The sequence below is a fragment of the Macaca thibetana genome, chromosome 12 (genome assembly GCF_024542745.1).
Source record: "Macaca thibetana thibetana isolate TM-01 chromosome 12, ASM2454274v1, whole genome shotgun sequence".
NCBI classification, from domain to species: domain Eukaryota; kingdom Metazoa; phylum Chordata; class Mammalia; order Primates; family Cercopithecidae; genus Macaca; species Macaca thibetana.
The window spans coordinates 76876438-76904422 of NC_065589.1; the positions used below are offsets into that span (position 1 = coordinate 76876438).

General features: G+C 32.8%; 1 protein-coding gene across 6 annotated transcripts in view; it reads left to right on the top strand.

Moving 5' to 3' along the window:
- The window catches only part of SCN1A (sodium voltage-gated channel alpha subunit 1), a 160797-nt gene that overhangs the window by 119984 nt on the left and 12828 nt on the right, over nt 1-27985 (top strand). For all 6 annotated transcript variants that reach the window (XM_050752501.1, XM_050752504.1, XM_050752506.1 and 3 more), the window contains 5 exons: nt 14093-14213; nt 15923-16077; nt 17519-17692; nt 20129-20251; nt 27203-27484. In XM_050752501.1, the coding sequence (XP_050608458.1) occupies nt 14093-14213; nt 15923-16077; nt 17519-17692; nt 20129-20251; nt 27203-27484 (855 nt within the window). The remainder of the gene's footprint in view (nt 1-14092; nt 14214-15922; nt 16078-17518; nt 17693-20128; nt 20252-27202; nt 27485-27985) is intronic.

The following is a 27985-nucleotide window of genomic DNA, read 5'->3' on the forward strand; positions in this document are numbered from 1 at the left end:
TTTTGTGACGAGTGAGCTCTAGAATAAAGAGTAAAAATGTCAGTGAGGTCCTTGTAATTCAGATTATGTTAATAACAGCTATTGTTAAATGTTCACCATGGACAAAGTACTATTGGAGGGCATATATTGTCTCATTCAGTCTTTACACCATAAGACACACTGTTATTCCAGCCTTAAGATGAGAAAAATAAACATATTTTCAACAAAGGAAAACTTGCCAAAGTTACACAAATAGTACGTGGTTGGTCCTGGACTAGAATCCAGGCAGTCTGCTCCATAGTCACACTCTTAACCACTACACTAAATCTTAAAAGTGTCTGAAAATGTACTTTCTTTGGGATATTTCTGAAATAAATAATACTATTTGTTGAAGAACTAGGTACAGGTGTCAGCTATAGATTTGGTGTTAACTTCCAGTCACTGCACATTGGGCACAGGTTAACAGCATAGTCTGGAGTGTTTCAGAGCCCTCCCGCTTAGTCCTGAAAGGTCCTGTTCCTCTGGTGCTGGCCTGCACTTTAGGCTGATCTGCTTCTGCATTCCACACTGATCTGTGGAGGTCTAACTCTACTTACAGAGCACTTAGTCTCCCAGAGTGTGATAGTTGTGCTTAAGGAGCATCCCCTTCTGAGTTTAAAGCTGCTGGAAGAGTCTTCCAAATCATTAGGAAGAACTTCTATGATGCATCATTAGCTTATGAGGTCTTGAGAACAGGAGAAACACTAACCCTGTCTTCCCTTAAGTCCACAGCACATACAACATATTTATTAAATGAATGAATAAATAGATGATGGGCAGTTACTTCTAGATTTCCATTTTTTTCCCCAATTATATCACCGATATATACATTTTTAAATATACTTGCTGCTTTGCTGATATTTTCCCATTTAATACTTTTATCTTACCTTATATGGGTTAAGGAACATATGACAATCCCCAACCTAAGCACATAGTCTCTAAGAGATGGCAACTACTCTCTGTGGAGAGTACTATCCATGGAACCCAAGGTCCTTCTCCATTACTTCTAATTGATCACTAGGGACTGCCAAGGCTGCGTATCTTTGTCCACCTCTCTGCATCCCCACGGCTTTTACCCAGTGTCAGACCTCCATCATCTTCCAGTTTTACTGCTACAGCCTCCAAACGGGTCTCCCCTCACTAGCGTAGTCTTGACAAAACAATAGATGGTCTTTCTAAAATGCAAATCCCGTAACAGTTCTGTCCTCCCTAACCTTTCAGGAGTTGCCCATTGCTCACAGCATGGAGTCTATACTACTTAACATGGCTACAAGTCCCTGCAAAACTGACCACAGCTGACCCCTTCAGTATCATAGAATAGTACACCTCGCACTTCCCCACCCAGCTATACTAATCTTTCATTCAATGGAATTCCCCATGCTTTATCAGTTCTCATCTTTGTACCTTTTCTCTCTGACAGGAATGCTCTCTTACTCCATCCTGCTTCACCTGACTCATCCTTACCCACCACATCCTTCTTATCCCAAATGTCACTTTATTCTACCCTGTCCTTCCTAGACTGAGCGAGGTGGTGATCTCAATATACTCTATACTACTCCTATCACAGTGTGTGGCGATTGCTTCTCTGTATCTTCCATTTGATTGTGAACCAATGAGGGCAGATACTGAGTCTAGTATGTTCACTATCTTATTTTTCAAGTCCTAGTTTTGACACCTGGCACATTTTTGGTAGTCAAAAATCAGTAATTACACCTATTACAAACAATACAATACTGTGATGGAAATTGTTACATTTATCAAATAAGCACACGCCAAACAATATTCATGTGTTATCTTGTTCAGTCCTTATAACAAGGATGTGAAGTAAGAACCATTTTACAAATTAGGAACCTAAAGCCTAAGGAGGTTGGGATAATTGATTAGAGTCCATAAAACCAGTGATTGTGATTCAAACTCAAGTTTCTCTGATCCTCAGAATAGCGGTACTTTCAACTCTTTCATTATATAGATATATAGTTTATTTGCCCAGTAGACACTTATTAAGTATGTTATAATTTAACATTAAAAATCAATGTCAAAATAACATTATAGAAACTCTGTGCTCAATTTGGCAAAATGAATTTAACAATGAAAATTACACATTTGATTTGCATTTTGGTTTCTAGCTTGGGGATTATAAATGCAATTTTTCAGAATTTTTTTTCTTTCCAATTTTTTTGTATTACCATGATTTTCTATTGACTCAATATGTCTGAAATATGTTGCTTTTGTTCCCTTATATTTAATCATTGATACAAAAGTTTATGTGTGACATATCGAAAGCAAAATTCAGAGTAGTATATTAGAGTCATATTCTTCCACCTTTACTTTTATAATGGACAAATGTTTGACTAAAGAATGGAAACAATTAACATTTTGTAAATATGAATAATCCACTGAAGACTGTCCTTTCAACATACAGCTTGATGAAGAAATCAACTGGGAATAATGTGGGAATTAATGAGTTAATATTTGAGTTTTCTAGCTGCCCTGTGGAAATGTTGAGTCTCATCACAGTGTCTTTTCCATTGATATGATATTGTTCCTTTGTTGAGAGTCTTTAATAGGGGTCATTTTAATTTTTAATATGCATAGTGTACAATAGAAATATTTACTGGTGCACAATGTACACAATGAAATATTAATACTAATATTTCTGAGGTTGTAGAGAACCTCATTTAAGCATGACTTAGGAGATGTATATGTCACAATAGTAAAATACCCAGCATTAAAATAGTACCTGTCCAGTTTTAAAAATAAGTACTTTGGGTAATATTCTTTATATATTACATTTAAATATATGTGTGTGTGTGTGTACATATGTGTACAAATATATATATATACTATATATATATATACATATGTATACAAATATATATACATCATATGACCACATATTAAGTATGCTTTTTACCTTTAAATTCCAGACTTAATTATATTACTTATTATAAATTTAGTAGGAGTATTATAAACTCCTACTAAACTCTATAAATAAGCTCCCTATAACAAACCAAGTTTAAAAATAAAAACATAAACATTGTAGGATCAAGTCAGAGAACAAGAAAAAAAGCATTTAATCACTTACTCTCAGAGAATATTGAACAGTGTTTTCTTTGTTTTGCCTTACCCTCAAGGTCAAATCATTTACTAGAGTAAAGAGCATTTTTTAAAAAGCAAGAAATTTGCATAAATCCACTGAGGAGGAAAAATGCTCTTACCATCAGGGTTGTAGTTATTAAGTGGTTATTGAATGCCCTTGTGTACAAGGCAAAGTGGATGCTTCATATACAATGTGGTCTCTGCATTCTGTCTTAATAATTTAGCTATTAAGATTTAGCTATATAATTTAGCTATTAAGATTCATGTGTGAAAATACACAGATTCTCAAATGAACTAGCCTATTTTGAAATTGGTAAAATTTAAGGTTGATTCATGGTTTAATAAATATTAAAATGGATTTTAAGAAATATTCCATAATCTCAAAACAGAACCAATTGCTTTATTAGTGAATAGTGAATTTCAAAATGAAATAAATTTCAATCTAAGAACAAAAAAGGAAAAATTAATTGGCCTTATTGATTTTTAAATCTATAAAAATACTTATTTGAGAACATTTTAGTTTTGCTGTTACAAAATTTCTTTAGTATTTTATCTGAATTCGTATTTTATGTGCTAACATAGAGGGGGACTCTTCCTACACATGTGAAGATCTTTTCCTTCCCTTTTTGAGTATTTAATAATAATAGTGTCACTATCCCAATCAAATAAAGAATTGGACCACTTCATCTTTTATCTCAACCATTAAAAGAATATATTCATACAAATGTACTGATTATGAAGGTTTTAATACAACTTTTTTAGCCTATGATAAAATGTTTTTTAAAATAGATGACATTTAGAATTTGAATAATATTAATAACAAAAGTAAATATATTATGACTATATATTATCTCAAAAAACATATTTACAGAAAATTCTTATTTTCAAGGGTTCATGGGATATTTCGATAAACTAATCATATACTAGAGCTCAAAGTAAAGCTCAATACATTTAAAATAGCTGGCATATAGGGTTGTCCAGTCACAATGCAGTTAAGCCTGAAATTAATAATAAATTGATAGAAAGCATTCCAACCATTTGAAAATTAAGAAATTTCCTCCTAAACAAATATAAAATACCTAAATAACTGTTTCAAAAATAAGAACATTTTATGTCAAAATTTGTGGAAGAAGACCAAGTAGTCATTGAATGTCTTAATATTACCAATATGATTAAGAAGGAATGAAAGAACCTAACAAATACCTTTGAGAAATTAGAAAAGGAACAAAAAAGGAAGAAGATATACATAAAGAGAAAAAATAGTGAATTATCAATGTAGCAGACAATATTCGTATAACAGGTATGGTTCTTAGGGAAAAAAAAATCAGTAAGACACACAAACTTCGGTATATCAGGCAGAATCTAAGATGACCTCAATGACACTTGCCCTTGTACAATCCACACTCCATGAGTGTGGTTGCAACCTGTGGATATGGTATCACCCTGTAACTACATTACATTTATGGCAAAAAAGGGGATGATGCTGGGTGGGCCTGACCTAATCAGGCAAACTCTTTAAATGCAGAGTGATTTCTCCTGCTATCACATAGAGGAAGCTGAAAAGATATGCTCTGCCTGGCCCAGAAAAAAGCAAACACTCATATTGTAAACTGCATACAGCAGCCATGTGGCCAGGGACTATGGGTGGCCTCTAGTTGCTGAGAGTGGTTCTTGGCCATGAACTGACAGGAAAGTAGGAAGCCCAGTCTTATAATTATGAGAAATGAACTCTGCAAAGGACAGTAAACTTGGAAGAAGATGCTGAGCCCTAGAAAAGAACTGGACTTCCAGCCAACACCTTGACATCATCCCAATGAGACCCTGAGCAAAGAATCCAACTAGGCAGACATCATCCCAATGAGACCCTGAGCAAAGAATCCAACTAGGCAGTGCCAGACTTCTGACCTATAGAAACTGTGAGATGGTGAATGTATGTTGTTCTAAGATGCTGGGTGCATGCTTATTTCTTACACAGACATAGAAAACTAATACATTTGGCAAATAATACTTGTTAGGAAAACTCAAATGATTTTCTATGTGTAAAGAGCAATTGCAATCAAAGAAGAATACTAACACTCCAATAGAAAAATAGGCAAAAGACCAGGCACCATGGCTCAGTCCTGTAGTCACAACACTTTGGGAGGCCAAGGTGGGTGAATTGCTTGAGCTCCAGAGTTCAACACCAGCCTGAGGATCAGATGCTGTCTCTACAAAAAATACAAAAATTAGCCGGGTGTGGTGACATCACCTGTAGTCCCAGTCACTTGGGAGGCTGAGGCAGGAGAATTGCTTGAACCTGGGAGGTCGAGGCTGCAGTGAGCTGTGATTGCATCACTGCACTCCAGTCTGGGTGACGGAACGAGACCTGTCTCAAATAAATAAATGAACAAATAAGAGTCAAAAGAGACAAGTCACAAAAAAATATAATTGGAAGACAAACCTTTAGAAATATTACTCCTAATTGTTATCAAATAAATTAATATCAAAACAACGGTAGTGTACTTTCTACTTTTCAATTTGGCCAATAAAAAAGAAGAAACAAAAGCAACACATAAAAAGGAAAACAAAACAAAAACCCATGTAAATAATGCATTATGCTGATGAAGGAGACCCATGAGATAGATACTTACAAATCTCAGAACATGGTACCTTCAATAAATGTTTAGTAATTGAATATTTCGTGTACAGCTAATAGTGAAATTAAGCGCCCAGCTATATGTGGATGGTTTCTTTCTTTCTAAGATGGGAATAGCTATTTACTTCTCCTTGGTCAGAGATGATCAGAGGATTTTTCTTTTTATTTATTTATTTGTTTGTTTGTTTATTTTTTGAGACAGGGCCTCACTCTGTCTGTCATCCACGCTGGAGTGCAGCGACGCAACCATATCTCACTGCAGCCTCAACCTCCTGGGTTCAAGCCATCCTCCCACCTCAGCCTCCAAAGTAGCTAAGACTACAGGCATGCACCACCACATCCAGCTATTTAAAAAAAAATTTGGCTGGGCGTGGTATCTCACGCTGTAATCCCAGCACTTTGGGAGGCTGAGGTGGGTGGGTCACCTGAGGTCAGGAGTTCGAGACAAGCCTTGCCAACATGGTGAAACGCTGTCTCTACTAAAAATATAAATAATTAGCCAGGCGTGGTGGCAGGTGCCTGTAATCCCAGCTACTTGGGAGGCTGAGGCAGGGGAATCGCTTGAGCCTGGGAGGCAGAGGTCGCAGTGAGCTGAGATTGCACCACTGCACTCCAGCCTGGGCAACAAGAGTGAAACTCCGTATCAAAAATAAATAAATAAATAAATAAATAAATAATAAATTTAAGACACCATTTTTTTTCTTTTTTTTTTTAGTAGGGACAGCAGGATCTCACTATGCTGCCCAGGCTGATCACAGGACTTTTCTAGCCACAGTCCCAGCATGTTACCCATCCTGTGCAGGCCCAACAGCCACACCCACTCTGAGTTTCCTGATCCTTTTCTCCTCCAGAGTCCAGATCTGCTCCCTCATCACCTTCTCTTCAGTCCTCACATCACATCTCTCTTTGCTTTAAGACTTTCCAAATGTATCATTTCAAATTCCAAAACACTCCAAAGTCATAGAAAATTAAAGCTGGAACTTTAAAGATCATCTCCTCATTTTACATATTTAAAAAAATGGGCTAAAGGAAGAATTATTTGAGCAAAGCCACACAGAAAGCGAGAGGTCAAACCAGGTCTCGGTTTCTTTCCAGTTTATTATCGGTGGCTTTCTTTCCACTAATGTGGCCTGGGCCAGGAGAAGCGTGAAAAAATAAGATTGTTGGCTCCACTGGAGGCCATAACTTGTTTTAAAAGTTCTTGGAATAGTCAGTTCAGAAATGGTGAGTGACAGATGTGGCTTGGCTGTATAAAGTAATTTACATCATCTGCTTACTCCATATATTGATCATTTTACCACATGATAATATATGCACATATTCTGCATATATGCAAATGAAATGACCAACATACATACTTATTGTAATGATGTATAGTTATAAAATATTCATAGAGGCACCATGTTGAATTTAAAGAGCTTTAAAGTCAAGAGTTTTGTATCCCAGTTTTTCTTTAACCTACTGTTTTTTGCCAAATCAATTATATTATCCAGATCTACTTTACCAATCTGAATATTGTACTTTTCTGAGGTCATGTTCAATTCCAGTCCCTCTGAGCTTCCAGTAAAAAACCTGAGTATAATTTGTCAACTTTATCTGATTGGTAGAATATGTTTTCACGTAGCAAAGCTTTCACATTTTGCTGCTTCGATAAGCCTGGTTGTTGGTACTTAGCATTAAAAAGTCAGAACTACTAATTATTTATTTCTTGGAGAAAAAAGAAAACATTACAACTTTTCTAAAATGATTCAGTGTAACAAGATCATGTGAGTGACATCCCATTACTTTTGCCACATTGTATTGGCTAGAAGCAAATCACAGGTCCTGCCCATATACAAGGCATGATAACAGTGGCCAGAAATTTTGGAGACCATCTTAGAATTCTGTTTACTACAGACTGTCATGAATAAAGCATGTTTGCAGACATAAAGAAGAGATTCTTACATGTCATTCAATATACTGTCAATTCTTCTTCAAGTTTATAGATTAAACCTCTGAAATAACTTTTTTTAATGCCCACAAAGATACTATCTCTTCATTTGATATAACCCCCTCACCCCCCAGTTACTAGTGGTGTTGGTGACAAATTCTAAACTTTAAGAGACTTTTTAAAATAATGGCTCCTTGCATTAGTTTAGTGCCAAGTTGTTTTATCTGAAATTGCTAAATCTTGAAGACTTTTTTCATTGTATCACCTTTCTTCCACTGAAATTCATGATACTAAATTCCACATAATTTTCCCTATATTCACCACACATATTTTTTCTTTCATTTGATATCTTCTTTTTAAATTTGGGCATGCATTTCCCCAAATTTTGATTCAATTATGGTTTTCCAATATATTTTTAAAATGTTCATTTATGTATTTATTTATTTATTTTAGAAATGGGATCCGGCTATAATGCTGAAATTGTTCTCAAACTTGTAAGTTCAAGCAATTCTCCTGCCTCAGCCTCCGAAGTAGCTGAGAGTGTAGGCAGTTTTCCAATCTTTTTAAATAACATTTCAATCAAATTTTTTCATGTATCATGCATAAATTAGATGAAAGTGGAACTTCCCTGCTCAAATTAAAGCCTTCAGCCACTTAAGGCTGGAGTGAGATCTCTGCAGAACATTGGCTGGAAACACCTCTTCTGTAATATTAGTAGGACAAATGCCTTTCATTGCAACATACATACTAAATGTTGGTATAATTGTTGATTGAAATTTAGCTGTAGTTTATCATCTGCAGATGATAGACTTTCTCTAAGTTCTAAAGTACATTAATGACTAAGCATGTAGCATTTTAGATATAATTTATACAAATTAAGTGTTTAAGCTTAATGCCTTTCTTATTTTGAAAAACTTACTATCATCTTTGAGAAGATCTTGGTGACTTTTATATTAATGTTTTTATTTATTTTAATCTATTGACTATGTAAAAAGGATTATTATTTGTTTGATTTAATTTTAATTTCTGTATTGATATTCCTTATTTAACATGCCGATCAAAACTCTTGTTGTTTCCCATATTTTGGCTAAAAACAGTTTAGTTCAGTCACTTGTGTACTTATTTCGTTTGTTTTTCCTTTCTTCCACTAATGCTCATTTATTTACATTATATATAAATTTCCAGAAAAAGCACTAACACCTCTCTCAGGTTATCATCGTTTATCTAGAGTAATTCATTGACATAAGCCCCGTTGCTTACGGTTTAATCTTTCTAATATTCACGTGTCACTTTTTCTGATGTTATTATGATTTGAAACTAGGGGAAAATTCTTCTTACCATTATGAGAATCAAGGTCTATCATAGGGGTTAGCCATGATGTGGCTTACCAGCCTCCCTTTGCAAAATGCTGACTTGGGAAGTAGAGCTTAAGCCAAATATGAATATCATTTTTAAAATCTAATTTTCAATCATATATTGTTCCTGAAAGATGTATACACTCCTCTGGATCCAAATATTCAACTGCTCCATTTATTTACAAAATAAAAGTGACATATATAAAAACATCACTTTAGACCCCTTGTGGTAGCATGGGTTCATTGTTTGGAGTGCTACATCAACGCTTTAGCATGAGCTGCACTTGTAATTCATCATCTATTGCTTCTGTTTAGTTTCTTTTTCCCCCAAGAGGACAAATATCTTAATGAATCATATAAAGCAACCTGAATTTAGTCTCTTTCTAGAAATTTATAATAGTACCTATTTAAAAATAATTATTCACACCTAATTTTATAGTTTTTTAATGTACATGTATCCATGTGGGGGATTTACCTGTATTACATTTATTCAATGACTTTGACTTAGTCTTTATAAATACAACAACACTTTTTAAATGCATTTTTCAAATTCTACAAGATTAAATTACACACTTACAGTATTTTAGAATAGTGTACATTGATTAGAAAATAAACATAACTTATTCTTGGTAAGCATACCATTCAGCTGGTGAAAATACAAATATGCAGGTATACTACCTGAGCAATTTTTGCACATCAAGGTCATCAGTTATTGTATTTTACTGAGAAAACTGCAAGTGTCATTTTGTAAGTCCATTAGAATGAAGAGAAGTTATAATAAAAAAGCAATATGCGCCCAAAGTAGTGCCTATAAAGTGTTGAAAGGGGTTTAAATAAGAGAGTAATTATTACTCTTCCACATTGATGGGAGGAAAAATCACTTTGAGAAAAAGCCAGAGAATATTAAGAAGTTCGCCTTGATTAACACACAGCTTCTATCTGTGAAAGACAAATTTGGGAGATTTGGTTGGAACTCTAAGTCGAAAACAAAAACTTTATCCATCACTAATATCTGAAACAGAGATATTCATCTATTCATTCATTCACTAAATGTTTATCAGTCATTCACCATACATACACTAAGCTTTGTGGACCACAAAGGTCTAAGTTGCATGAGGCTAGAATGAGGATGGCCATTTTTATTTATAGTTATATAAATAACTATATATATAAACAAAGAAAAGGTAAAAGAGTGAACAGAAATTTCACGGGAATTTGGAATCTGGCTGAGAAAATAGTTATTTCAGAGATAAAATAAGGAAAACTGTCTTTTGATTACTGCCAATGTTTGAAATAAGTTAAAGTAAACAAAAAAAATTTGAGTCTGGGTGCTGAAAGAGTGATATTGCAGAATCAAGAATTTGGTTAAAGAAGTACGTTTAAGATTGTTTAAAAAGTCATTACTTAGATTGAGAGCATGCTAAGTTTGAACATTATTAGGCACACCTCCACTTTCCTACTGTAGTTCAGACAGACTGTAGAATATACTTATATTGCTTTAAGAAGTTTTAAAATTAATTTGTAAACATGTAGAAGATCACTCGTCTAGACCTGTGAACTTTCCAAGTGCAGATATTCCAATAGAATGCTAATAAGCGCATTTGATCATCTTTTAAATCATCTTAAAACTTCTGAAATATGGAGTGGCTCCAAGCTCTATGCATTAAAAAAAAAAAAAAAAAACATACCTAGAAGCATATTGTATCCATCCATTGTGACTATCTTTGGCTTTGCCATTAATGTTTTACGATTTGGAGAAGTAACATTATTCACCAATTCCTGGATCTACAACCCACCCACGGTCCCAGTTTGTTTATAAAGTAGTCCTCATGAAATAGCAAATGTATTCAGAAACATTTAACATATTTTAAATATAAGTTAATTTAGAGTTCATATTATCTTGTAATGTTCATACAATCATACAGTTCATACAATCTTATAATGTTCTTAATATCCACCACATTCTTAAAGAGTTACCAAGGTACTATGAGTACTTACAAGCACTTGCTCATGTACTTGAAATTAGTAGTAAGTTTACTTTACTAACATTTAGTAGACAGGGTAGAGTTTGTGTGTGTCCAAATGCATGCCAACTCTTGCATTGTTCAATTTTCCATTTTGATGTTATTCTCGTATTGTGTTATATCATCATTACACAATCTTGGTGTAAAGATAAAATAGGTGTAAAGAGACAAAATAGGAATGGAAATCATATAAACTTAAAACTCAGATTTTTTTTTTAGTGAATTGAGACTCTAATGCAAAAACATAACAACACTATAAGTCTACATGTATTTTTAAAAAGTAATTCTGTAAGAGTGACCATCTTAGGTAAGCATCCTAAAAATAAATGTCTAAATAAGAAATATAAGATGAATATCTTAATATTAAAATGTATTGAACTGTTGATCTATTTGTCTTCTTCAGAGAATGTCATTTTGAAAATGTGTCAAAAAGTAACATAAGTTCTTTTGAGTTCTTGTAATTTTCACAGAAAATAGTCATAACTTAGGTAAGTCAGGTAAGTCTTTGTCTTAGAACAAGTAATTGCATGATATTACTAGTAATCAAGGAAGAACAATTTTTATGTACATGTTCATGCCAGGATTTAATTCACCTTACAATTGGATAAAACACTTATGTGCAAAGAATCAGTCATTTATGTGTGGCACTTACATGAAGATTAATTACTCAGCAACTTTTTGTTCTGCTTATTACTGACAACCTATACTGATGAAGAGTAGATTTTTATGCTAATATTCTATTATTTTGTGAGTCTTGATGTAGACTGGAAAACTATGTAGGGATCAGATCTAGCAGATAACAGTTTTATATATATATATATATATATATATATATATATAGAGAGAGAGAGAGAGAGAGAGAGAGAGAGAGAGAGAGAGAGAGAGAGAGAGAGAGAGAGAGAAGTAGATTTGCTATTATAATTCTTTGTACCTGAATGCCTCTCTACACAAATTTATTCACAGGAAATAATATCCTTTCTAGTTCTTAATTAATTTTTGTGAAAACTGTTAAAATTCTCAAATCCCATTATCTAATTGTTTTATGAAGAATGGGCATCTTACACAAGATTGCTTTTCTACAGTGAAGAACAATGAGTGATGAAATGTTGTTCACATGGTTTTTATAAAATATGTAATGAATTTTATTATGGCCCGGAGAGTGCCAATCAAGGTCATTTTTAAAATATGAAGGCACTTGTTGAAGTGACAAGTCTCAGCCTAGGCGTATCACTTTACGGCCAAATGATGAATCTGTGTAATGTTGAGGATAAGACCTAAGAATTTCTTCAGAAGACTATGGGATGTTATGAGTAGTTTGACTGAGAATGTGACTAATGCCTGCCATTAGGTGATTTTCTTTCTTTGTCAGAGGAAGAAACCAATGACTTATTCCTGGATACATTTTTAATTCAGTGCAAATGCTAGAACAGAACACAAATATAGTCAAAGCTAAATGCAACCCAAAAGTAGATTATAATCTATTTGCTACTGGCTTTCATGTTGAACAATCAACTTTTCAGCTTCTTAGTATAGTATGCAAGTCTATTTAATATGTGTTAGAATGTTGAAATTAGTCTTCAGTGAGAAATATTTTTGTAATTTCAAAGGCCATCTTCAACCTGACTTCTCAGAACTATGACAGAGTTATATACCATTATAGGTCCTAATTTTCTGTAGCTGTCAGTTAAGTTTTTCTATTTTAAGAAATGAAAAGGAAAGGAAAGAAGGCAACTAAATATGGACCCAGACATATAAGCTATACTTCTTCAAGCAAATGCAAATATTTTGGTGAAACTCTTTCTGAAATATCAACACTCTTCTATGTATGTGAAATTCTTATTAACAATTGTAATATTGTGCTTAATTTTTACTATTTACAATATTGTGATAACGGGTTGAATGGCTTGTCATCGTGTGCACTTGAATGCCTATTGGAGGGTCTACACAAGCCTAAAGTCTGGAAAACACTGTACTAGATTTGATACTCCAATAAGGATTACAGATATTTCAGTTATCAGTGAATACTCAGCTTGTAGCATATTGTTAGTGTTCAAAAAAAATTAGTTGAATAAATTAATGAATTAATTACACTTGCCAAAAACTTATAAGCCAGTTTGCTGGTCTTCAGAAAGAGCGTTCATGAGTTTTTCCTATCTTAATGTGTAAGTTATTGTTTTCTATTATCTCTGCCATCTTTGTCTTCTGAGAACCATAGAAAGAGAAATGAGTATCCTATCACTATTGTCAAAATATGAAGGATATTGTTATTGTTGTTGTTGTTTAACTAGATTTTGTTCTTTCAGCTTCACATGGCATATTAACATAAACATGATTTGTCAGAGGAAACCGAATTTTCCCACACACTGTTTATCTCATTTTACAACACTTCAGGCTCTAAAATATTGGCCAGAAATTGAAGATGTCTATCTAATATCTCTAAGGTTGTTTATTGATGTAATTTTTAACATATTTTATAACAATTTCTCTCCAAATGAGTACATTTATAGTAAATAACTCTGAACGCCTTAATCATGAATCTCAGTAACATGAGTGAAAACAACAGGTGGTATTTTCACACATAGGTAAGACATTGTTAAAGAAATATGTAAAGTCAAACATTAAACTGCTGAATAACCTAACGACATTATTATCTTCTAAGGCAAGTTTTCTCTTTCTCTCCTGCTCCTTTTCCCTTACTCTCCTGTTCCTTTTCCCTTTCTCCTCCTCCCTCTTCTCTTCCCTCTGTCCCCTGCTTCTCTAATCCACAGGACAGTGTTTTGCTCAGTACATGTGGCTGATGGCCTTTTGTAACCTCATAACACAGCAATCTGATTTCATGCTTACATTGTGAATTATGGTAAAAGAGTTAACATAGACAATGATTTTCTGATTTCCTCCTCTTATTCAATCTCTCTTTTTCTCTAAAAATATCTCTACCTCAAGAAGAATAAAAAAACAAATTTATAGTAATAATCCTTTATTGGCAGTCAAAATGAAAGGACTTTACTTTCTACGTCCATCTCACTTACAGAAACTGAATGGAAGCAGTAGCTCCTCAGAAGGTAGCACTGTGGACATCGGCGCACCTGCAGAAGAACAGCCCGTAGTGGAACCTGAAGAAACCCTTGAACCGGAAGCCTGTTTCACTGAAGGTAAAGAAAAGAATCCCAATATTAATCTTTCATTTGGAGTGCAGCTTGTTTAGCTGTTGGTCACCTAAAATAAATCACATATAATAAAACGGCACTTTGTAATTGATATAATTCAATTACCTCTAATATGTTGATAGACAAAAAAAATTAAAAATCTAGTGTTGTGCTTTGATCATATCTGCCCAATACGTGGAAGAGATTAAGAACATGGAGGAAAGATATTTTAATGTCATCAAAACTTCTAGCTTATGTTTTTAAATTAAATGGTGATTTCACAGTAAGTTAGCATCTTTAAACCACTAGTGAAAATGATCCTACACAGAATTTGCCTTAAAGGTAACTTTCTGACTGCTAAAACTAAATGGATTGCTAGTGCTAAATTGTGTTTCTTTAATGAAAACATCAGTTTCCAATGATTGTTGGATGAAGTGAGGAATAAATACGGCCCTTGAAACTCAATACCTAACCCGTCACAAGTTAAGACTGGTGCAGTATGGGCAATAGATAGAAGAGATATGTTTTTCCTACAACTAATATTTCCTGTGGTCTGATGTCCCTGGGAATTTGAGGTTTGGAAATATGCATGCTTTATATTTGATGTTATTTTTTTCATAGGCCTAGTATACCTTCAGTCTTCTTCTATTCCCTATACAAATCATGCATATCACTTAATGTCCTCTTCAAAACTACCCTCGTCTGACCATGGTGGAAGAGCAGCTTGTTCCTCTGAATGGCTGTAACAAATATTTCCATTTAATTTACCTGATAACATATATTATCCTATGAAAACTCTTTCTCTTTTTGAACTGTTATATGTTGCTTTACTGTCTTCTTTCTCTTCTTTTCCTCCATTCCTTCATTCCTTAGTTCCTTCTTTCCTCCTTCCCTTCTTTTCTTCCTCCTTTTCTCCATTCATTCCCTTTCTCCTTCTTCTTCAAACACATCTTTCCCTCCTTTTTTTACCTTGGAGCAGGGATCCTGTATTTATATCTCTTTTTTTCTTTTTTGAAAACCAGATTTTTTTGGTAAGGTTCTTGGGAGTAAGGTACATGTTCTGTGCCTTTTTGTGTGTGTAGCTAAGTGTACCTTTGTGCTTACAACAGTACTCAGAAGTACCTGTTGATTTCATTTAGACTAAGTGAAAGCAATGTGTGAGGAAGGCAATGACAAGTCAAAGCCAAACCATACAAATTACATTTTAGTGAACTAAATTAATTTTGCAAATTACATAAGCCCTTCTAGGCACATAACAAAAACATCCTGAATGGCTAGAAATGCAGGATTGTTGGAAGAGATCTACATTTTTACTCTCTATCCTTTAAAAAAGGGGGGAAGTTTTCTGCTTATCATTTTTAATGTCCAATTTAAAGTTCTTCTCTAGAATGACTTCAACAGAGTGCAACAGGATGATATGGTACAAGGAAAAGCTACTTCACATTTATTTGTAATTTACAAAGTTTTTCTTGTACAATAACACTGTGAGGCAGACAAAGCAAATACTGTTCACTAGGGAACCATTTAAAGAGGCTGAATGATTTCCACAACTTCACACAGCTGATGAATGTGCTCTTACTACTCTAGGCTTAGAGAGCTACCCTAGCAAGACAGAGATGAGCATAGTAATAAAAAGATAAGACAAGGACATTGCTAAAGGATATTATGGAAGCAGAGATATTTTATCTACTTTTATTTGAACACTATTTCTGCAGGCTGTGTACAAAGATTCAAGTGTTGTCAAATAAATGTGGAAGAAGGCAGAGGAAAACAATGGTGGAACCTGAGAAGGACGTGTTTCCGAATAGTTGAACATAACTGGTTTGAGACCTTCATTGTTTTCATGATTCTCCTTAGTAGCGGTGCTCTGGTGAGTGAATATTAAGAAAAGGTGATACGGCACTAATCTTTAGAACATTCTAATACTGATGACGTATTCATCCTTTCTGTTTCATTGTCTTAGTATCCAATGCATGCATTTTTAATTATCCTACCTTGTATCCTCTAGACTATAGATTTACTCTATAACTCTACATTTCTGGATTTACTTTTACTATGTATGTAAATACAATTTTAAGAAGCTAATCATTAATTTTTGCTTATTACTAAGTAGTCCAGAAAGTGTAGCCCTTCAGCTTATTCATTAACACCAAAGGATGTGAATATTCGATTACTCATTGTGTAATAAGAAAAGAGTTATTGGAAGCCCTGGGATGGGAATATATATTCTCTGAGTTTTGATGAATTTTGTTTCTAAATGGTATTTATTATTATTATCTCTGATGGACAGTAGTAAGTCCTTAGGGACCACTCTCTGTCTTTTTCCAACTGTATGCTCACTATTTTTGTGCTACTCAGGAAATAATGAAAGTTGGTAACAATAAATATTGGGCAGCATGCCTAAGAGATTCATTTAAGGATGGGTTTATCTTTATAAGAAGGTGTTCACTTCATCAGAATCAATTTATTTTTATATGAAAATTATTTATAAAAATATAAATATACAGATAGAATTTTAGAGAAACACTGACACAAAGGAAATACTTAAGCCATAGATAGAAAAAGAGAGAGAAAGAGAAACAAGAGTTTGCCTGATTAAAATGCAACAATAGTACAAGTTTCTTTAACTTCAGTTTATAATTCTAACACAGACATATATTTACCTGTAATTTTTCTGAAGAAAGAAATATTTTCTACATGCTACTTTAGAAGTATTTCACTGTTGAAAGCAATGCATACTTAGAAGTGAAACATCAAGATGTTCATAACAGAAGAATATATATTAGAATCTAAATGAAAAGCAATTTCATTTAATCATTGTCACGCTGTATGTCTGTTGAGAAACATAAACTATTAAAAAAACAAACAACAAAAAAGAAGCGGATGAACTCAACTATTTAGTAAAATTGGAAACTGTGAAGATCAATCACAATTTCTGCTTTACAAAAACACAAGTTTTCATTATTTCTTCAACCTCCTTTCTATAGCAAAAAAAAAAAAAAAAAAAAATAGGAGGAAGCAAAATAAATGAAACAAAAGGAATACATAACTTCAAGTTGCAATGGCCACATCAGGATACAACATCAAGAACTTAATTCACTGGAATCATACTTTTCTTTTTCTTCTACCAATAGTCTTTCCCCTGATGAAATAAGTAAAAGAGCTTTGAGAGGAAAAAAATGTAACCGTAACTATTGTTTCTCTGCCCTCCTATTCCAATGAAATGTCATATGCATATATGATTAGGTTTTTAAAATAGCTTATAGAGTATAATCATTTTTGAAAGCTAATGTGTAACATTTTCTTTATAGGCATTTGAAGATATATATATTGATCAGCGAAAGACGATTAAGACAATGTTGGAATATGCTGACAAGGTTTTCACTTACATTTTCATTCTGGAAATGCTTCTAAAATGGGTGGCATATGGCTATCAAACATATTTCACCAATGCCTGGTGTTGGCTGGACTTCTTAATTGTTGATGTAGGTATCATTCATATTTTTGTCTCTGTTCAAGGTAGCTTGTCTTATTTATATACAAATTCTAAAATAGTGAGTCTCAGACCACTATGTTATGTTGACAGACTATAATAACCACTAAATGCATATACTCAATGACAGTGTCATTTCTGGAAGACATGGGCTAATTTAATTCTGATTTAAAATAGCATTGGGGGATGGAATCTATGGTAGTTCTCTAGTTATCTGAGAAAGCTAAAGAAAAAACAACACATCAGCAGTTTGTAGGGAAAGTAGTGAAATAGGGAACTTAAAAGGTATGTTACTTAAATCCTTTATGTTGTGAATCAGCGGACTCAAGTTAGTATCCCGGGACCATCGCTTGTTGATTTTGTGCCACTGAGTTAGTTTCTTGGCCCCAAACTTTTGGCCCCAAACTTGTACAGTATTAAAGGCACTCAATAAAAACAGTGATGCCGTTGGGTGCTATAGTCATTTAAAAAAAAATTCTTGAGAGGCTGAGGCAGGAGAATGGCGTGAACCCGGGAGGCGGAGCTTGCAGTGAGCCTTGATCGCGCCACTGCACTCCAGCCTGGGCGACAGAGCGAGACTTTGTCTCAAAAAAAAAAAAAAAAAAAAAAAAAAAAAAAAAAAAAAAAAAAAAAAAAAATTCTCTTTGATCTACTCAAACTTTTTAAAGAATAGATTTAAATAGTAGATTATCTGGATTATGACTTCATTTTAGGGAGTAAGGTGTGCAGAGTATAGGGAAAGACAAGTCTACTTTATGTAGCAGTGAAAGTTTTCCTAGAATATAAACTAGATTTACGGCAAGCCCAAACAGCCCTTTATAGAATTTGTATGCCCAATGATTAATACTGCATTTACTGAAAACAAGTGACTGACTTCAAGATGTGTTAAAGTTAAGCATCATGTTTTCCATTATCAACTTGGCAAAATTTAAGCTTTAGAAAGCTATAGCAAAATTATCCTGACTTCGTATTGTTTTACCCCAAAAAGATACTAACCCAGCAAGACTATAAGGGTTTCTTGTGGAAGGTGTTTATTGAGCTAAGAATCATGCATGCATTATATCTCCTTGATCCTGAACAAAGGCAAAGCTAAGGCTATTTGAAAAACTTAACAATGTTCCTGTGAAATGAGCCAATTGAGAGAAATCGCAAAGGAAGAATTGCTTTATCACATCAATAAGGGAGGAAGTTTCTAATATTGAGGTTTCAAGTATTAGAAGTTACATTATATTTCAATTTCAGAATTTTTTACACTATAATTTAAATCTAAATGTAATTTAACCCTTTAAAACTTCCTGAGGTTTGTTTTTTTTTTCTATTACACTTATTACACATCGGCTTTCTGGTGGAAGTTTTTAAGTTTCATTTTTGAAACATTTTAAGAAAATAATTTTATAGAAAATTTTGTAGTTTGTAACAATAATACCTTTATTTTCAAAGTTCTGTTTTAATTATTTAATGAAGATCAGTATAGCACTCTATAAAAAGACTAATTACAGCACATATCAAAAATGTAAGAAGTGTATTAAATATGATACAATTAATACATTTTTAAAAAGAAAAGTTTACAAAAATAGTGTCCAGTATATGTGGAATTGTCCGATACTAGCCTCTTCCTAACTAAATAAATTGTAATCTTGATTGAATGCAAAGTTTTGGTAAATTCCTTATTTAGAGAATTAGATACATAAGATTTGTCATTTAGTCACGTATATTACCTACAAATGAATACAAATGAAGTAAATTTATTGCTGTGTGTATTTGGTAAATATTCATTGATTGGCCCCTTGGGGCCAGGTATCATGGCAGAAGCCATAAATTAGTGTAAAGATTTTTGAAGAAGTTTTGTAATGGAATTTCTTTCTAAGTTACTTATGTAAAAATAAACTTTAAACAAGTGAAAATGCAAGGTATTACCAAGACAAAATATCACCTTTAAAACTGATGTAGTTCATTAATTTCTGAGAATACCAATTATGATTAGTTGAATATACTGATGCATGGTAGAAACTTCTTGCTTTTGTAACTACAATAACAGTTTTTGTATTTTATAACTAGCTATAAGAAAAGCCATAAATTCAACAGCAACTTAATAAAATAAAGGAAGAATAGCCAATGAATTTTTTTCCACCTTGATTTCTTCTTTTATTTTACTAATTTTTACTTTGTTTTTTTCCTAATTATTCAATTGATAAATTATATGACATTTAAGGATTTTTTTCAGCTAGCTTTTAATTAATGTCCTAAAAGTTACATCATTTGCGTCAAACTGAAAATATTTCTTTAATTTTTTAAAGGTTTACTGAAAATGAACATTTACCTTCTGAATAATTATAAGCAAAAATTATACTTGTTATATATAGCAACTAGGAACTACATATTGAATGATGATTCTATTTATTAATTGTTATTATTTTTGTGTGTGCAGGTTTCACTGGTCAGTTTAACAGCAAATGCCTTGGGTTACTCAGAACTTGGAGCCATCAAATCTCTCAGGACACTAAGAGCTCTGAGACCTCTAAGAGCCTTATCTCGATTTGAAGGGATGAGGGTAAGAAAAATGAAAGAACCTGAAGTATTGCATATAGCCAAAACTAAACTAAATTAAATTTAGAAAAAGGAAAACCTATGCATGCAAAAGGAATGGCAAATTTTTGCAAAATTGCTACTTTGTTGTTTTATCTGTTGCATATTTACTTCTAGGTGATATGCAAGAGAAATAGGCCTCTCTTGAAATGATATAATATCATTTATCTGCTGTGCTTATTTAAATGACTTTATTTCCTAATCCTTCTTGGGAGTTTCCTTACAAATCTATATACAAAAAAAAAGCAAATGCATTATTAAAGTACTGTGTGTAATGATACAATAATAATCTAAAGTAAATTCTGTATCAGGTGCTTATTCTTTGTGATGATATACTGTACTTAACGAGTTTTCCTGAAAATAATGTGAATCACACATGTGCCTAAGTATGAATGTAAAGAAAAGAATGAAAGGAGTTGTTAAAATTTTTGTCTGTATAATGCCAAAGTTTGCATTATTTGAATATATTCAAGGTTAGATGGTTAGATATTAAGTGTTGACTGAATTTATAAAACTAGTAATACTAACTTAAAGATTACATACAAATCCACACCATTTTTATGATAATAAACACTTATAATGAACAGAAAATATAATTTTGACTCATTACTATAATTTATAAATTAACCTTAACTTACATCTTATTGGTCAGAGTCACACAAATTTTATTTTATCCTTCTTAAAGACCCAATAATCATTTTCCATCATTCGTAACAGATTAGAAATTTTGCCATTATTGACTTGTTATTCTCCGTGTCTTTTGTTAAAGCATGAAGCATTAATTTATAGATGTATAATATAAAAAATTAGTTCTGCTTTTTAAAAAATATTGTCAAAACAAAACACTAAATTGTGTGATTCCAATAGAAAATCATTGCTCTCTCACCTCCTAAGATTAGGTACGTTTATGGAAACTAAGCTGTATTGTAGACTTCCATTTGCACTTTATACATTGTTTATAGCCTTATGTTCTCAAGTCTTATAATAAATGTCACTTCGTAAGAACATAAGACTTGTCTTCGATTTCCCTAATATATATGAAAACTTTTTCCTCATTATCAACAACTCAGTACAATAAAATACAAGTAGTCCTCTTTTATTTCTCACAGAGAGCCTCACATTTTCACCAAAATGTTATCAGAAATTCTCTCTGGGGTATGTAAAAATTAAGTCTGTTTTCCAATTAAATGTCACTTTGTTTTGTTTCAGACTGGCAGTTTCAGTTCTGGAGAAAAAATATCATTTCTCTATATTCTACTTGAAAACATGTTGCCTGAATCAAAGTAATATATTTTATATGGGTTATGAAATCTGAACAATGCTAAACTTTTGAAAATATTATAAACTTTTTACATCTGACCATTTGAAAATTTGTTAAATCCATTCACTGGTCAAGTGCTCAGATATTTCCATACATTACACTTCATTGCTATAAAAAAGTTGGTTTTGTGGGTATGCTTTTAATTTTCTCAGAAATAACCATATCTATAATTATTAATCAATAATACCCTTTATATTAAAAGAGGTTACCTTTTCAAACTTGGAGTTTTAGACATAAAATCCTTATAAATGTTGATAGTGATAAAACTAATCATTTAAATGGTCAGATTTATGAATATGGCTCTATTCCTCATAATGACAGCATATACACAGCACTAAAATGACTGATCTCTTCAATACGTGTTTGGCATTGTAGAGTCAAAATAACCTTATACTTGATTCTATTTTTTATACTTCTAGTGTTTGGATTTTTTTATTTTGTAAAAATATAATCACGAGTGATGGTGAGGTTGGATATAAGAATGATATTATGATTGGGAAGTGAGATTTGAACATACTCAGAAACTCTCATTTAATTCTTTGCCCTAGCAGCATAAAATCGCAATAGCTGCGTCAAAGCGTAACACAGGCACTCATTTTATTTTTGTTGTTCTGTTACTTTTTCAAAGCATGTGCTTTTATGCAACATTACTGAATAAAGCATGTTGTACAGTGCTTCATAAGAAGTTAGAAAGTAACAAATAAATTATCATCACGTTGCACTTTGTGTTTTGCATGTTTTATGCACATTTCTGGCTGACAGCTTTTAAACACTTATTGTATTTCAAATTTCCAGTCCAAATTTTTCAACTTGTAAAATTAAACTGAGTGAATTGATGTCGCTAATATCTAGAATAATTAAAATTTGTATTTAAATTTGTATTTTTAATTTCCTAACCTAGGAAATCTTAAATACCTTCTTTTTCAAAAGAACTCAAGTCTTAATTGATAGGGAAACAGACAGAGAGCATCATGAACAAAAGATAACACCAAATGTTCTGTCATATCAGATCTCTAACTAATAACAAACTATATATTTCTATTTTGTATAGGATAATCTTGCTCCAACTTGGATGGGGTGGAGCGCTGGTTCCTCCCCTGAGCCCTTTATTATGGGTACTGTATTACCCCTTTTGCTACCTTTAATCCTTGCACTGTGACTTATGTGTAGTGGGGTGAGGGTGGGATTGGGAAGGGTACTATTATTGCACCACAGTAGGGAAAATACAGTATTTACATCCTAATCCCCTCTTTTCAATTGTCTTAAATTTCATTTGGGAAAAAAAAAAAACCTTTATGAATTTACCCTCTGTGGATTTTAACCCCAATGGTTGATATCTTTATGAAGTTTCATTGAATATGATTTAGTTGTGTGTATATGGAGTTATCCATTTATGGGGAGATTACTTGATTGGTGAGGGCGGGGGACCCTGGTGTAGAACAATTATGTGAAAAAACAGTTTAACTTGTTAAGCTCATAATAGTGTTTGAGGCATACAGCCCCTGCTGTTTAGTACCTTGGTCTGGGTCCTGCAAATTACCAGTGAGATACCATCAGTTGATTATTGATACGTATGAGCAGATACTAGGGTGCAATATTTCAGGTTTTATAAGACTGGTATTGATTGTGACCATTCTCATTTTTTATTGTGTAAGTTCATATGGGGTTATTTTCAAAATGTTAACAAGGCAAAAAATAAATTAAGAAATAGTTGAATTAAGCACATGTGAATTGTGTTGTAAACAAAAAGTTAATATAAAAGAATCCACTTATTTGAATTATGCAGAATAGAATACACACCTAGAAATAAAACAAAAACATCTTATCATGAGCATTAAGATAAAATTTGAGGCATAAACTCACTTTTTAGAATAAGTAACTCCCAACTAACTTTCTAGGATTTTAAAAGATATCACAGTCAAAACATACATAAACATAACTCTATATTTTATTTATTCTTAAAGTTTAAGTGTATTATAGAAGAAGAGGAGTTCTTATTTTTGAGAGACAGAAAAAGTCAGAATTTTTGTTTGGATCACTGATATATCATAGCTTACAAAAATAATTGTCTTAATTAAAACCCACAGTATGATTATTTTAGATTTTTAAAGAAAGATTCTATTATTATTCTTCATACTTAAAAATGGATAATTCCTACTTTGCCTACTTTTTATTTTTATTCACATACATTTTCTTTATTTCTATTACAGAAACACTAGAATTCATAAATAGTGTTGAATTGAAGTTCAAAAGTAATTAATTCAGATAAAAAGACATTTCTGCATGTATGAAAATTTCTAATGTGAATTTGCATATTTAATCATCAAGCCTTCATTTGGTGTAGACATATTTTTTAAAATGCAGGTAATGAACCAGAAATCGAATTGGTTGTGCTAGAGCAGAGAAACTTTATTTGATGATGTTTGTTTTGAAAAAAAGCTTCTGAGAAGAAACAACCTCTAGTACAGTATTAATTCATTAAGATAGTTCCTTTCTCAGACATCTCCTTTCATGTAGCCTGAAAGTTCAATTTGTTCTTTCCAATTTATTCAGACTAATTCTGCCTACTTTCTTCCCGCCATGAGAACCAATTACTGCAGTTTTATTGAGACTGAAAAAAGTTAATCCACCTCCTGCTTTGCTGAACCAAGGAATGGCTTGGAACTCTTGGGAAAAGACAATCTTTTCTATGATCTTTCATTGTCTAATTTAATACATCATAAATATGACTATAGCTTTGTATAGTAAATTCCCCAATACTGTGCCAAGTGTTTTCTAAGATAAGGTTCTTTTATATTCACAAAAAAAATACAACTTTTCTCTGGGCCAAATGTATGCCAACTTTGCGAATCATATCCTGAGCTGCACGGCTGCAGAATACATGCTTGCATCATAAATTCCATAGAGTTCATTTTAACTCTAAATCAATCCCCAGTTTCAAAGTAAACCTTTCATACATATTACCTAAGCACAAACTTCTCCCTCTGCTCCGTTCCTTAATTATTCTCAGCCATATTCAGAAATAACATTTAAAAATTATGCTTTAATCAATAAATACTAAGCTAAACTTTGCTTCATTAATCCATTCATTTTGTCAACCATTATTTTATTCCTGTATTCAAAGCTCTCTGGTATATTCCTATATTCAAGACACTTAAGGCCCTGGAAGATTCATGAACATATTTTTGCATCTTAAATTTTTAGAAAACCTTACAAGCTGTCAGGATTACACTGAACTCTAGTACACAGTAATATGGTACCAAGATAAGTGGGAGCAACTCTTCCATGTAGACTGGAAAGAGCACTAGATGCTATTTATAGACTACTTTCTGAACTCAACTTGTTATAACCTTATTTTTTCTCATATGCCAAATGAGAACACAATACTGAATTATCTGTACAGTCTGTTCAGTACTAGAATTCTGATTCTTGAATTCAAAGGGGAAAACATTCCTCTTTATTTAGGAGGCTAAACTGGGGGGGCAAAGTTAGGCTCCATGAAAGAAGTGCTATTTGAACTAAAGCCTTTGAGAGGGGAGAGTATTTCAGAAAAGGAGCTATTAGACAAGGAATTTCAAGGTAAATGACATCTCAATTATCTGGCAATTATATTAGCATATGGTTATTATATTAATTGAAGTGGCATGAAGTATAGATGACCAGGGAAGTTAAAACCGGAAATATAGATTGTGGAGTGATGTGAATAGCAAGGTAAGAAAAATATTTGGTAGTTATCAGAGAGCCAATAAACAACTTTCAAGTGGGATTTGGGGAAGATTAATTCATCTTACATAGATTAAATGAAGGAGAAGGTTAGGAGACTGACGATAGTACAAGTATGAAATAACAGAGGGCGGTTCTAGGTGGTGACTGTGAGAATGGAAAAGAGGTGACAAAGCTGAGAAATGTTTTGAAGAAAAAATGTGAGACAGGTAATGTGAAAAGAAAATCAAGAAGTGGTATAGATAACCAGTGTTCTGCTCATACTCTAAATTGGGTGTTGAAGGCAAAATACATATTTTAATTAGTACTCTGTGTATACACACTAGAAACAGCATTGTAATCTGGATAGTGGACAAAATAATCGGGAAAGAAGACAAATAAATAGTAACTTGATTTCAATTTCCAAATCTCTAATCTGAAAGAAATCTAATTCCATCCATTCATTTAAAATAAATCATAAAACAAGAATTTATGAAGCCCATTGTATTAATACAGATAGTCAGATGAGATATGGCAAAGTGTCACCTGTCAGCTTGGTAGGTTGCATAGGCCACATCATTTGGTTCTGCCTGGATAACTCAACCAGATTAATTTTTCATACTCATCCCCTCCACCTTTGTCATTACTGGTATTCTTATTTTCTTTGGCCCACTTATCACACTGTTTTATATTCCCCAGAAGACCTAGAGTTCTTTACAGACTTTAAACAGGGCTCAGAAGTATAAGAAATTGGCTCATGTATTTTTGTTTACAGACAGGCAGTTAAAAAATAGTTCTAAAAATACACTGGCATCAAATGGCAAATAGAAGATGTTTTGATGACTACTTCCTTTGGATCAGGTTGACAAGAATAATACAAGCACATAGGTGGAATTAAACACAGCTATTAATGTCCAAGTTTAAGGCAGCTGCCCCTTACAAGCATTTTAGGGTCTGTTTTTACCTTCCCTCTTAGCCACTCCTGTGCAGCTCCAGTGGGAGGGATGGAGGAGAAAGTAAGGAAGCCACCCCTATGTTGTTGCCAAACATGAACACTCAGATTTTTAACTAGTGGTCCAGAAATAAAGAGGGGGAAGACATCCTTCTATAGAAAAAAAAAGTAGATAATAATTGAACACAGAGCTTCATGTGATCACATCAGATTTGAGAACTATGTATAGCATCCCTCTTTTTCTTATTTCTCCAAGAAATGATTTCTATTATGTTTCATTTGAAATAAGTGTTTTGAATTAAACTCAGTAAATGAAACAACTGACATGACTGGAGCTTGAAATAAACGATGTGATGATCTAATGAAATACATAATGCAAATTGTCTTGCTTCTTATGCAAAAATTATTAGTCATAGCAATGCATGAATAATTAATGACAATTATATTAGGTATTTAATAATTTTTTATATTCATTATCTGAATTTTTAAGTTATTTTAAAAATATATTGGTCAAATCAACTCAGGTCCAAATGTTTTAGTTTTGTTCTTTAGTATACTGCCTTTTTAAAATGAGTTAAACTTCTGCATAGGCTTTTTAACTTTTCTTTTTTCTGATAAACAACACAATTCTAACTTCATCTGGCAGCAAGTTCCTCCGATTTTGCTTTTCCTTTAACCTTTTAATGCTTCTCCCTCCCTTTTTTTAAAACACGTTTTTGTTTCATTTCTTGGTTATATTGCCTATAGTTGTTTTCCTAAGTGTTTTGCTTAAGAAAAAAAATGTATTTTAAGATTTTTTTAAACCTTGCTTTTAAATATCCTAGAATAAATAGCCTTGATAGAAAAAAAAAATGAGAAAGCCAGAGATTACTAGGGGAATTTTTTTTTCTTTATTAACAGATAAGAATTCTGACTTTTCTTTTTTTCCATTTGTGTATTAGGTGGTTGTGAATGCCCTTTTAGGAGCAATTCCATCCATCATGAATGTGCTTCTGGTTTGTCTTATATTCTGGCTAATTTTCAGCATCATGGGCGTAAATTTGTTTGCTGGCAAATTCTACCACTGTATTAACACCACAACTGGTGACAGGTTTGACATCGAAGACGTGAATAATCATACTGATTGCCTAAAACTAATAGAAAGAAATGAGACTGCTCGATGGAAAAATGTGAAAGTAAACTTTGATAATGTAGGATTTGGGTATCTCTCTTTGCTTCAAGTTGTAAGTGAACACTATTTTCTCTGAATATTTTTATTGTTTGGAATAATAAAATAATTACACACATCTATTATTTAGTACCTAAGAAAAAGTATATATTTCTTTCTATTTAAAAAATTTCAGTTTGTTAGTACAAGTTTATGAGCCCAGCTGGGTGAAAACATTATTACATGTAAGGACTGCAGATATAGTCAGTAGTGACCAGGCCAAACAAAGACCTCTTTGTCTTTTTCTTGTATTTTCTTTGTTTCTATATTGCTCTTTCTTTCTATATAAACAAGTTAATAAATAAATCAGTAACTTTGCCATTTTTATTGTGATTAGAAGGCTTGTTTCACTGATCAGCTACCAAAACAGAATACACTTAACAGATAGATCATCTTCCAAAACACATACACTTAATACACCTAATTGGACTGTAATTAATTCGTAGGGATTAACTGCTGCTGAAGTCTATTATTTCAATCAATGTTTGCGGAATGACATTCAGGTTTTAGAATTAGA